Genomic DNA, 14,529 nt, shown 5'->3' on the forward strand with positions numbered 1-14,529 from the left:
GTTAATTAAAACTCTTGCAGCATATATGAAGGGATTGTCGCAATTAATTTCACCGTGTTAATCAAATCCCACATTAAGCAAAACCGTGTTAAGCAAGGGATACTGTACTCTGGATTAGAGATAGATGTTGGATGTTTTTCCACTTAGTTATAATATAAATTAAAGATTCCAAGAAATTATATTCTTGATTTAATCCATTATCCTGAAATTACTTCAGGTGCAAACTTTGTTTGCTTACATTTGGATAAAGGATTAAACCAAGAATATACTTTCTTGGAATCTTTAATTTATAGTATAACCAAATGAAAAAAAGAATGGGATTTTATGAGGATCTCCTATAGAGACTATGACCTGGCTCATTGTTCACCAATTGCAAGTAATCATGATAATGCCTTGTGTGGGTCCTTCACAGTTGGATTGTTTGTTTTGCAGAGTTGGAAGGGAAGTCTTTCACCTTCATATTAGACAAGACAACACAAAACCTTTTTTTGAAAATCTCTTGTTAAAGGTTTCTTGCATCCACTGACAGAATTTGACACAGAGCTTTTCAGCAAAAGGCACTGTTCACTGCCACTACTATGATGATTTGGTGCATTCAGTTGAAGAGAAGATTCGACAGAATAGGGGATTCACTATGATGTCACTTTCACTGCAATTTCCAGAAGTTTCACGTTCATGTCTTCATGAAATTGTGTTGGAGAAACTGAATTATCGGAATTTGTGTGCACACTGGGTGCCGATGTTGCTTACAGAACAACACAAAGTGAATCGGCTGGGCAGTGTGTTGGAATTCTTGACAAGCTACCATGAGGATGGCAATGCTTTCCTGAGCAGACTTGTCACCAGGGATGAGACTTGGGTGTTGCACACAACCCCTGAATCCAAACAACAGTCCATGGAGTGGAGGCACACCTCATCACCAGTCAAGACGAAATTGAAGACAACAGTTTCCACTTGGAAAATCATGTGCACTGTGTTTTGGGACAGACATGGAATTTTGCTGGCAGAATTCTTGGGTCAAGGCTCCACAATCAATGTGAGTATGTACTGCCAAACCCTTAAGAAACTGCATAGTGTGATTCAGAATAAACAATGTGGCATACTTACCAGGGGCGTTTTTTTGATTAATGATAACGTCCGCCCACCCACGGCCGGAGTAACACAATAACTTCTCGCCACCTTCAGCTGGGAACAATTCCATCGTTCCCCTTATAGTCCTGATCTCACACCAAGGACTTTCAGCTGTTCAAACATCTGAAATCTTTCCTTGGTGGCCGGCAGTTTCAAGACAATGACGAGGTCAAAGACGCAGTCAATACATGGTTTGCGTCACAGGCGGCAACCTTCTATGATGAAGATATTCAACTCTTGGTGCCCCGTTATGATAAGTGCCTGAACAATGGTGAATATTATGTAGAAAAGTAGTGAAAGATGTCTATCTAATTTAATTTCCAATAAAGTTTTTTTGTAAGTATATTTTTGTTTCTCTGACAACCCATCGGAACTTACTTTCCAGATGTCCCTCATATGTATATATATGTAGAAAGTATTTTACCTTGGGTATAATAAATGTTAAAGATACCAAGCTATTTTGAACCTGGTTTTACTCCATTTCCCAAGTAAACAAACAGACAAGTAAGTCAAGTTTGCGCCTGCAAGTATTGCAAGCCTGGGTGACCCTGCACGTAGTGCAAGTCAAGGCAACTTGTAAATAGCTTGGTATCTTTAACATTTATTATACCCAAGGTAAAATACTTTCTACATCTATCTCTCATCCTGAGATTTTTATTTAATAAGGTCAAAACACTTTATTGTAACTTGTTCTGGCAAAATACTTATAAGCTCTGTATTACTAAAATCTTGGTATTTCTAAGCCTGGCTCCCACTGATGAGACCTCAATAAAGGTCGAAACCGGTCTGGGTGGTGGCCCCTGGCCTTTAATACATAGCATCATACATCTCCTCCAGGAGATGTGCTTTGCATTAAGGGTAAATATTAAGAATAGTGATCAGAGCTTATCCACCTTTGCCACGAGTTGCCTTGACTTGCACTATGTGCAGGGTCACCCAGACTTGCAATACTTGCAGGTGCAAACTTGACTTACTTGGGAAATGAAGTAAAACCAGGTTCAAAATAGCTTGGTATCTTTATCATATATATATATATATAGATAGATATGTTCATTTAGATTTTATTATTATTTTTGGGAACCTATATGGAGTCAAAAGACTCATTGTGGGAGGGCTCACTCAACCAGCAAAAAGTCTATCATAATGAACTTTGAAGTTATTTACACTACCTGCATTCACAATGCACTCCGGAAATGCATTCCACTCACCAATAACTCTCCACACAAAAAATCTACTCCTCACACCCTTCTTCACTGCATCTTTATGCAACTTCTAGGGATGGCCTCTCATTCTTCCCATCATAATATCCACTCTTTATAATTCCTTCTGAATAAATCTGATAAAATCCATTAACTAACTTGAAGGTCTCTATCATATCTCCTCTTTTCCTCCTATCCACCAACTCCAGTAATCCACATTCCCTCAAATGCTCTTCATAATCAATACTCCAGAGTCATGATATCACAATGAAAACCAGGTGACCAAATCTGAGCTCAACAGTTCATATGTGGTTTGATCAATGCCTTATATAGAAGCACCACTACCACCACCACCTCCTTATTCCTACATGTCAATGTATTTATCATAGCAACAATACAATGTGCAGTCTTTGCAACACTTGCAATGTGCCCTTGGAACTTCAGTCCACCGTCTACCATCACTCCAAGATCCCAAATCTCATCCACTTCCTGAAGTACAGCTCCACCAATACAGTACATAGTTGTTTAATTAATATTAAAACTGCAACCCCACTCATTTGTCAAAGCTAAGAGTCTATTGAAAAAATCTTCCTGTAGAGAATTAACATCAGCACTTTTCCTAATAATTCTTCCTAACTTTGCATCATCAGCAAACATTTCAAAAACCCAGTCAATCCACGTGAAATATCATTAACAAATAAGTTAACCTCAACCTGCCATAATTATTTTTCCTCTTGCTTGCCGCATACCAGATAAATTCCCTTGGATTAGATTTGACCTTACTGGCCAATCTCTTCTCATATTCCACTTTTTTTTTTTAAACATGCATATTGCTTTTCTGACCTGCAGTTTATATTCTTGATGCATCTGTTCACTGCAAACTGTCTTGTTTCTTCTCCGTAACAACTTTTTTTGTAACACTGCTTGCTTGATTTCACTGTTCACCCATGTCACTCCTACTGGACAGCTGATGATAGGAAATGAGTGATAAGGTACAATGAGTCAGCATTTACTTTATTTGCTCAGTCAGCATTTACTTTAACAACAGGTCAGGTTTATGTATGGAGAAAACCCCCAAGGAAGCATACAATTCGGACTGTCTGGTTCCAACTGGAAAAAAAAAAAAAAAAAAACATAGGGTGGATCTGTGATGATTTAGGTGCCCATATCTTGGTATTTGGCTGGCCCAATCATAAACCTACATAGTCAAGTTACTGCCAGCATGTACGTGGACATTCTGGCTGATCAGGTGCATCTTATAGTCCAAACGTTGTTTCCTAACAATGATGCCATTTTTCAAGATGATAATGCACCCATACACACAGCTGTAACAGTTAAGTCTTGGTTTTAGGAGCACTGAGAAGAACTTCAACATCTGACGGGCCAACTCAATGACCTGACTTGAATATCACCAAACCAATATGGCCAATTTTGGAGAGCAGAGAGTGAGAAGCAGATTTCCTTCTCCAACATCTCTCAAGCAATTGGTAGATATTCTGACTAATGAATGGCAAAACATTCCACTGGAGACTATTAAAATTTAATACAGCTGACAAAATGGTTGGTTACTGTATTAAAGGCAAATGGTGATCCCACAACATATTAATAAAGACAAATTGCCTATCTCCCAAGTGTTCACATTACTTTGTCCAACTCCTGTAAATGGTACAGCAGTAATCCAAGCATGCAGAGCTCTATTCCATACCAATTCTCACTACCTTCTCTTATAGTCTGCTCCTCTCTTTCTCTATTCATCTATATTCTTATCTTATAAATGTTTGCTTCATTTACTTGCCAAATGCTTGTCACTGAAACAAATTTTGTATTTACTGCTCTCCAAATTCTGAAAACACTCTGTCTCTTCATTAACTTCTTGTGCTTGAGCCTTGACATTCTGTATGACAACTGTCCAAGCAATGAAGTGATCTTACTAAATTCATACTCAACCTGCTTGAACCATGCACCAAATGCAAACCAACTATTAGCAAATCCAAATCTGGATTTGTTAATTCTTGTACTGATAAACTGCATGCTGATCCAATGTTCATTTTTAATGCTAGTGATCATCAACTTATTATTATTATAAACACCCAACTTCCATAGAATCAAAGGACTCATCATGAGAGGTCCAAACTCTCTCATGCAAAAAGATCTTCGAACCATGCATTAAATCCATTCATAGTTACTGCACTCATCACATACTTGAGGCAATAAATTCTGCTTACCAAATACTCTCCATGCAAAGACTATGCTTCTCACCCCCCCCTTCCCCCATTCGCATCCTCATTATACAGCTTCCAGGGATGGTCTCCTGTTCTACCCTTGCCTCCCTCTACTCTATGAAAAATCTCTTCCACGATAATCTGGTAATCCTCACACAAGAGACATGCTGATATGTCTCTTGAAATCTTACTGCCTTTTGAACATCAATTTTGCTTAATTCCTCATATATCTTCTGCTTACTCACTGTCAGTCCCACTATACCCTCTACACTCAAGCTCCTTGTCATGCTGCATTTATGAGCATGAACTGACCCAATAAATTACTCATTGAATATCTCAACTGTATTCTCTGTAGAAGTTACCAACCTACCATGTTCATTGACTTACATCATCCTTCCATAATTATTCATTCTTCTCCTAGCCAGATATTAAAGAACTCTAGGATTTTTCTTGGCTTGACTGCCTAATTTTTGCTACTGGACTTTCCTGTCCTTACCAACTGAGTCACCTTCTTAACCTATTCCTTATACTCCTCATGCATCTGATCAGTATCCTTCATTTTGTGCTGCCTCCTTAAAAATCTTCTGAGTTTGATTGAGGTTCCAGTAGCTCAATTTTGAATGTATGCCCTGGTTCTCTGACAATAACAGCAGATACCTTGTTTAACCAGAAAACACTCCAGCTGTACTGACATTTGATTCAGATTTGACTTTTAAGAAAACCAAAGCAATTTTATTATAATATTTTTTATCTATATTTCTTATTTATAATTATATTTCATTCTAATTTCCTGCCTTTATTAAGCTCTTACACTATCTCTGTATACTACATTAATTTTTATGAGTAAAACTGATTTGTTCATAAACACAAACTACTAGTATGGTGAAATAAATATTATTAACTAATAATTAATTACATGCTCTCCATCCTTTCCTGGTGGTCCAGGTGTTCCCGGGAGTCCATCTTCACCTTTTGGTCCTTGCTTTCCTTCTGGTCCAGGTGAGCCAGGCATTCCCTCACCACCCTACAAAAAAAAAAAAAAAAAAAAAAAAAAAAAAAAAAAAAAAAGGAAATTTGATTCTAGTCTCCTAAATGAAAACATATGCTTATCATCACAAATACAGTCAATTCTCAGTATAGCAAACAGTATATAGTTAATTCACTTAATTTACCAAACTACTGAAATGTTAAAACAATACATAGTAGCACCAATGCTGTTCTAAAGAATATTCATTATTGCAAAGCTTCCACTATAATATAGCTGACTGTAAAAATTATAATCTATATTTCAAAATAATGGATACAACATTGTTTCACTTATTGAATTTATTCACAAAAAAAAAAAAAAATGGTTGCAGTAAGTGAAATTCGGTTGTGAGAGGATAATTTTTTTTTTAATGTTAACTCCTAGTCATGAAAGGCTGTAAGCATATAGAAAACACTTGTATGTACCAAGAGTGGGCTGGGGATTTTTTTTTTTTTTTGTATTTTTATTATTTATTATTATTTATTTTTTATTTTTTACTTTTGAATTTTTTCATCTGGGACATAATTATATATATATAATTATATTACTTATATAAGTATCCATAATTTATATGTATACTTATATACTTAATTTTTTTTATTAATTTTTTCTTTTTTGTGAACATGTTGCTCTCCAACTTAATTTAATTTTGTAACTTTTTTTTTAATGTTGAGCCCATGCATGAGAGGTTGGTAGATCAGCCTATAGTACATTAGTACCGTGTATGGGTTAGAACCTAATAGATAATAATAATAACAGGACTCGAGCTTTGATGTAGTAAGGGTTTTTTTTTCCCACAAGAGGTCAGGCCAATAGTTGTACTGGTTAGTCAGTAACTTTAGCATACCATGTAGATTGTAGTGCAGCTTATTTCTTTTTATATATGTGTATACTCCAGATGATGACCTTCATGTAAAGGTTGAAACATCGAGTGTTTATTTTGGTTTATATTAAACACAAGTTTTACTCTAACACAGTAGTTGTTTCCATAATTTTAATGATGTATTCTAATCACCATGTAAGCATGAAGGAAAAAGATATCAAATAGGAACTATTGTTTATTTCAACTACTTTCATGAAATACTCTCTTTTATTTCATCAGAAAATAACATGAATAAACTAAAAAAAAAAACTATACAGCAAGTAATAACACAATTAACATCTCTACTGAAAAATATTAGAACATTTTTAAACAATGGAATTCATGCATTCACTATTAACCTGGCAGCTAGTTCAGGTGTTTCTGTATACTATTAGCTGATATGAGTGTATTGTGATGAATTAATGAAGAGCAGAGTTAATATAAAATTATCCCTTGTTCATTGTTTTTTGTTGTACATTAGAGGATGCTTTATCATTTCACCTGATTCTTTGAATGCTCTTGAGTAAAAATGGTAATTAATGTGAAGCACTGAATTAGTTGATATAGTGGAATTACTGAGCGAGTACTTTGTAATTCAGGTGGTGATATTGCAGGAATGAAAGATCCAACAGGTTATATGGGAATCGAGGTGAATGAAATGGAGGTGAATAGTATATTACAAAATCTTAATGTGAACACATCTGTGGGGTTTGGATGGTATATCAGCTCAGGTCTTATGTGAAGCAGCAAAAGAATTGTCAGTGCCCTTGACAATTTTGTTTAATTTGAGTCTCGGGTCTGGGTTAGTTCCGAGGGGTTGGAAAGAGGGGGGAGGGGAAAGGTACCACTGCATAAGGGAGGTTCCAAGACTGCTGTTGCAAATTATCGACCGATCAGCATATCAGGAGTTGTCAAGGTTTTGGAGAAAGTAGTCAAGAGAAGAATACAGGAATGGATAGATGATAACGGGATATTGTATGGGGGACAGCATAGTTTTGTGAAGGGTAGATCATGCCTCACTAACATGCTCATGTTTTATAACACAGTGACGGCTGAGCTGGATAAGGGTAATGGGTTTATAGTCATACTGCTGGACCTTCCTAAGGCCTTTGACAGGATACCACATGGAATTCTAATCAGCAAACTGCAGCATATGGGGATGGATATAGGGTTGGTGAGATGGATAGGCATCAGAGAGTAGTTTATTCAGGAGTAGAGTCCAAAAGATGGCCTGTGACTAGTGGTGTGCCACAGGGTTCTGTTCTTGGACCACTACTATTTAATTTGTTCATTAATGATATCAGAAAGGATCTGAGAGGAACTATTCATTTGTTTGCTGATGATGCAAAGTTGGGTAGAGCAATAATGAATGCACATGATGTCAAAATTTTGCAAGATGATTTGGATAGATTGGGGGACTGGGCTAAGGAGAATGGATGTCAATTTAATGTGGCAAAGTGTAAGGTTATGCATTTTGGGGTGAAAAGATTAGCAGCAGTATACCACATTGATGGAACTGTACTCCAGGAGATTGACGAAGCAAGGGATTTGGGGGTGTTGGCGGATAGGGAGTTGAAGTTTAGGGGACACATTGCAAAAGTGGCTAAATCAGCTCATCAAATCACTTGGTTACTGAAGAATACTTTGACGAGCAGAGACAAGGAAGTTATTGTTCCTCTGTATCGAGCCTTGATAAGACCCTATCATGACTACTGTGCCCAGATCTGGGTGCCAGAGTTTCTTCTTGATGGGGAGGAGGTGGAGAGGATCCAGAGACGAGTGACTAAGATGATAGCAGGTTTATGGAATGAACCATATGAGAACAGGTTGAAGATTTGTGGGTTGCAGACATTGGTTGATAGGCAGAAGAGGGGTGATATGATTGAGACATTCAAATTACTGAAGGGTTTCTATAATTCAGAGGATATTTTTCAGAACAGGTCTGGTGGTGGGAGGACTAAGACCCATCCATGGAAACTGGGCAAGAGTGTGGTCAGCAGAGGTGTTAGAACTAGGTTTTTTTGCATGGAGAGTGGTGAATGAGTGGAATAAGTTGCCAGAGTCTGTTGTGGGTGCCATGACTGTAAGTGGGTTCAAGGCAAGGTATGATAGATACCGTGTGGAAGCTGAATAGTTGTCGACATGAAGTTTAGGGCCTCTCTCAATGAGTCTAAGGACTCCTTGGAGTTGCCAGTAATAATAATAATCTTAGTTTGTTGTCATTCTTGATCATTGTTTTGATTCTGTTGTATGTACTGCCAGGCATGGTTTAAGTATCCTTTATATGTCAATGTTTGCAATCAGCATATTTCTCCAGATCTGACTTTCTGTCCTGTATGTTTAGGCGACCATTGCAAATAATCTTGTAGACAACTGTCTTTTTTTTTTTTAAGTAGCAAATGTGGAGGTTTGACAGGTTTCAGGTGATTAGAGATTTTGTTGATAAGGTAGAAGATGACATTTAAGTTTTATTGGTGAAGCAATCTTATTATTTTATCTGTGACTGTTTGTATATATATGAAAGAATCACTGTTTTTTTGTTTTTTTTATACTCTTGATTTTGTTCTTCTTCTGATTGCTTTGGAGATTGAAATACAATTTTTTTTTTTTTTTTTACTAATGTTCTGTTCTAGCCATTTTTTGGAAGGACTGAATTAAGATTTATTATTATCATTATTATTCAGGCCTCCATGGAGTCAAGAGACTCATCGTGGGAGGTTCTTCCTGGGAAACAAAAGATATTGTAACTATTGGTTTATTTTATTATTATTATCCCAAGATCCCCATACAGTCAAAGACTCATTCCTTTGTCACACACACAGCTAATCATACCGTGTCTTTAACATGTTCGAATTCTAAGCAAACACAGCACTCTAAGGCAATGCATTCCAGTCATTCACAATTTGTTCCCACCATCCTTATATACAGCTTCCAGGGATGACCTCCTCTCTCCCACCATTTTATGAAAAACATCTTTTATAAGATTACAACCACTTACAACCATCTATGTTTCTCTTTCCCCTATCCACTAAACTCTCTGCAAATTGCATCTTCTCAACCTTACTTCACACTCAACATTTCAGAAACCAGAAACTAGCTTAGTCAATCACCTCTGGCTCCTTTCTAACATCTCTTCATCCTTTTGAAAACCAGGTGACCAAATCTGTGCACAGTAGTCCATATGTAGTTATGTGGCATAAATCAAGGCCTTATACAATTGTATCAGAATCAATTTACTTCTACAAGTCAGTGTGCTTCACATTAATGCCAGAATTGATTTTCTTATCCTCACAATTTTGGCAATATGTTCTCTAAATTTTAGATCCTTATCCACTATCACACCAAGATCTCTTATTTCCTCCACCTCTAACAACATATCAAACACAACAAGTAAATACTACATCTCAATGTGGTTTTCCACATTTTAAAAACCATACATTTCACAACATTAAACTGGCATACCTACCCTGTGCCCAATCACTCATTCTATTCTAGATTTCTTGTAAGGCTACTACAAGTGCTCTACTCTCATAGTTTTTAGCAACTCTGCATCATCTGCAAACTAAATATTCCCATTTAAATCTTCACCAATATCATTAATATATAGGTTAAACAGCAATGGCCCTAAAAAGACCCCTGAGGCACTCCAACGGTGACTCACTTGTACTGGGATATTGATCTCCCCATACACAACTTGCTGATACCTATCAGATAGCCAATCTCCAATCCAATGCACTAGACTAATATCGAAGGCATTTGCTCTAGTTTGACTATCACCTTAATATTATTATTATTATTCAGGCCTCCATGGAGTCAAAAGACTCATCGTGGGATGTCCTTTCTAGGAAACATAAAGTCTATCATACCGCTCCTTGTACGCATTGACTGTTCTTGTTCCAATGCATTCCACAGTTAAACTATCCATGCAAAGAAACCACTCCTCGCCCTCTTGATCACAGCTTCCTTTTGCAACTTCCAGGGTTGGCCCCTTGTCATCACTCCTTCCTGCTGTTCAACCAAGTGAAAGAACTCCCCAGTGTCAACCCTCTAACTACCTCTCAACAGTTTAAAAGTCTCAATCATATCACCTCACCTTCTTCCATCTACCAAACTCTGCAGTCCATATTCCCTCAGTCGATCCTAATAACTAACATTGTACAGTCCTGAAACTGTCTTTGTTATATGCCTCTGTATGCATTTCACAGTTAATTTATCTTCTTCAAATCCAGGGGACCAAATTTGAGAACAATAGTCTAAGTATGGTCTCATCAGGGTCTTATACAATGGAATGATAACTCTTTTATCTCTGCAGGTCAATGTCCTCAGTACTGCAGCAATCCTCTGGATTACCTTCACCACCTTTGCAAAATGCTCCCTGGATTTCAGTTTTCTATCGATCATCACCCACAGATCTCTTGTCTCTCCTACTTCCTCCAGTACAACTCCTCCAGTCAAGTATGCAGCCTCCCATCGATGTATCCCAAACTTCAAGACTTTACATTTTGCTGCATTAAACTGCTTCCCCCATTCATTCACCCAGCTGTCTAGTTTATTCAAATCCTCCTGCAGGGCTGCCGCATCTGCACTATTACTAAAAACCCTTCCCAGCTTCACATCATCTGCAAACAACTAAATATTCCCCTGTAATCCATTGACAATGTCATTGATATAAAGGTTAAACAATACAGGTCCCACTAATGAGCGCTGTGGAACCCCACTTGTAACCTTCTGCCTCCTTGATACTGCATCAGCATACACAACTCTCTGATACCTATCAGACAGCCAATTCTGAATCCAGTTGACTAACCCAACATCTAAACCCATGTGCCACAACTTAAATATCAGCTTATCATGTAGCACCCTGTCAAATGCCCTTGTAAAATCCAAAAAAAATGGCAGTAAAAGTTTTTGCTATAAAAGTTTTAATACGAAACTTTTATAGTTTCTGTATTCGGCTCTGAAATTATGTTGGGTACATGAAAAATAATACTATTATTGTTGACCCAATTCTGGATCGTTGTTCTTACTAGTGTCTCCAACACTTTAACTACAATACCTGACACACAGACTGGCCTATAATTTGATGCTCGAGTTTTGCCACCTCCCTTATGAAGCAGTACAAAGTTGCATTCTTTCCATGCCTTTGGAACTTGACCCAATGTAAGACTCATATCAAACAAATATGCAAAGACAGATGTCAACTCCCTGTCACATTCCTTTAATATATGTGGTGATATATCATCAAGTCACAGAGCCTTATTAACATTCATGTTTGCTCAATTTGCCATATACCCCCTTGCTCACACATAATCAGTTTCTCCACTTCATCATCTACTGCTATCAAACTCTCCATGATGTTTTGCCAGCCTTGATGGCAAAGTGGTTAGTGTACCCATTCTCCAGCCAACAGGCTGCAGATTCTAATCCTCCATTGGCATGGATGTTCATGATTGTCTGTGAAAACACCAGTGGTGGTGTTGGTGTAGATGATGCGGTTTGCTGTAGTTGATAAATTCAATGGTGGAGACAGAGAGTTGTAGAGTAGGTGCCCTCCCTCGATGAGTCTTTGGACTCCTTGGATGTGTCACGTAATAATAACAATAATAATAATGTCTCATTCACAAGAATAAAAGATCTTTATGATATGATCATTAAATATCTCTTTATAATCTGCCTGCAATAGTTTTCCTTAAACAATTTTTCCAATCGATGTCATCCTACAGTAATATTTTTTTTATTGCTTGCTACATATCGAAAGAACTCCATAGAGGTTTTTTTTTTTTTTTTTTTTTTTGCTTCATTAGCTAACTGCTACTCATTCTGCACTTTTTGCTACCTTTACCAACCAAGTAACTCTCCGTGCCTGTTCTTATGAACTTATGATGTCTCAATAATGCCTTCTTTCTCTGTGTTGCATGCATAATCTCTTCATTCATCAATTTCAGATCTACCTTATTTAACCTTCTGACCCTAGGAATATCTTTTGACATTGTGCCAAATAGATAATCCTCAAGCAGCATCAATCTCCTTTCCACCTAACTCCTTCTTCCATGCTGCAAGCTGTCTCCTGATCTTCTTATGATCACCAGCTTGTAATTCCACATATTTCCTTTCTTCACAGAAATTCTGATATGCTGGAAACTACCGAGGTAATCACTTCATGATCTTTCTCACGAAGTTAGGGAGGGGGAGTGTCACTGATGATAGAGAAAGAGTTATGTCCATACAAAGTAGAGATGCAAGAGGGAAATAGTGCCAGTGGTTTTGAGGCAGTATGGTGTGAGACAGAGGTGAAAGGAATCAAATACTTGGTTGGATATTGTTATAGACCAGGTAATGTAGATGGTGGTGATAATGAAATGCATAATCATTAGTTAAGAAAATAAGAAAAGGGTGATCATTATGGGCAATTTTAATTACGGCAATATAGACTGGAATGAATAGATAGTAGCAACTGGAAGTAAAGAAAATGAGTTTCTTGAGTTTTTGAGGGATAACTACCTCAGACAGTATCAAAAAGAGGGCACACAAGATTGAGGTCTTCGATTTGGTCATCTCATCAGAGGATGTAATTACAAATGAGGTGTCAAATCATCCACCAATTGGTAAGAGTGACCATGAGGTGATTACCTGGGTGGATGCCAGCAGTGTCAGGACCTCTGAGAGAAAAGGGTATATGTGAAACTACAAGGGGGGGGGCGTGATTATGAAGAGCTCAGGAGACAGCTTGCGGGTGTAGCATGGAAAATGAGGAGTTAGCTGGAAAAGAGATCAATGCAGCTTGGGGGATTTTCAAAAACTATCTAGTAGATGCAATGTCTAGTATTCCAAGGGTGAGAAGGTTAAATAAGGTAGGTGTGAGATGGATGAATAAAGAGATTAAGCATGCGATACAGAGAAAGAGGGCATTGTGAAGGCAGCATAAGAGATGTGGAAATAACCAATTCCATGAGGTCTACAAAGACCAGGCAAGGAGGGTAACTTGGTTGGCGAGGGTAGCTAAAGAGAGGTATGAACAGCAGTTCGCTAATGAAGCCAAAAATAATCCTAAGGAGTTCTTTCGATATGTAGCCAGCAAAAGAAAGAATGATTATGGAAGGATGACATTCAATAGGAGAAAATGGTATAAAGACAGCTGTTGCAAAATGTGTGGTGGAGATACTCAATGAGCAATTCATAAAGGTCTTTCAATCTTGTGAATGTGACTTCATGGAAAGATTGAGAGCAGTAGATGATGGGGGAGGAGAGATTGACTGTAAGTGAGCAAGAGGTGTTTGGGGAGTTGAGTAAACTAGATATAAATAAGGCTGTGGGACTTGATAATATATCACCACGTATTCTGAAGGAATGTGCCAGAGAGTTGCCACCTGCCTTGACATATTTTTTTAATACGAGTCTTGCACTTGGTCAAGTCCCTAAAGAGTGGAAGAAGGGCAAGATTGTGCCACTTCATAAAGGAGGTGATCGAACTCGAGCAACAAACTATAGGCCTATCTGTGTGACAGGTGTTGTGGTTAAGTTGTTGGAGAAGCTTCTGAGAACTAGGATCCAGAGTTGGGTTGACAACAATGGTATTATCTTTGATGAACAGCATGGATTTGCTAAAGGGAGGTCATGTTTTAGTAATCTACTTACTTATTACAATAAAGTGATTGCTTCTTTGGGCAGAGGAGAAGGATACACAGCAATATATTTAGATTTTGCAAAGGCTTTTGATAGAGTACCTCATGATAAATTGATAGTCAAACTAGAGCAGATGGGGTTGGATATTAGATTAGTGCATTGGATTGGAGACTGGCTATCTGATAGGTATCAACAAGTTGTGTATGGGGAGAGTGATATCCAGGAAAAGGAAATTCACTAGTCAAGTGCCTCAGGTGTCTGTTTTGGGGCCATTGCTGTTTAATTTGTATATTAAAGATATAGGTGAAGATTTGGATGGAGATATTCAGTTGCTTGCAGATGATGCAAAGTTGGGACGAACCATGAAGAGTAGTGAAGATGTTGTGGCCTTACAAGAGAACTTGAATAAATTGAGTGATTGGACATGGAAATGTGAGTTCAATGTTGCAAAATGTAAGGTTTTAA

The 14,529-nt window shown here is 37.7% G+C and overlaps 1 protein-coding gene across 2 annotated transcripts in view; it reads right to left on the reverse strand.

The window, feature by feature from the left end:
• Positions 1–14,529, reverse strand: part of LOC150098312 (uncharacterized) — a 733,595-nt gene that overhangs the window by 428,973 nt on the left and 290,093 nt on the right. For both annotated transcript variants that reach the window (XM_090404774.1, XM_090404775.1), the window contains exon 22: positions 5,469–5,576. In XM_090404774.1, coding sequence (XP_090260900.1) covers positions 5,469–5,576 — 108 coding nt within the window. The remainder of the gene's footprint in view (positions 1–5,468; positions 5,577–14,529) is intronic.

The sequence above is a fragment of the Typopeltis vanoorti genome, chromosome 15 (genome assembly GCF_054136105.1).
Source record: "Typopeltis vanoorti isolate ZY-2024b chromosome 15, IOZ_Tvanoo_1.0, whole genome shotgun sequence".
NCBI classification, from domain to species: Eukaryota; Metazoa; Arthropoda; class Arachnida; order Uropygi; family Thelyphonidae; genus Typopeltis; species Typopeltis vanoorti.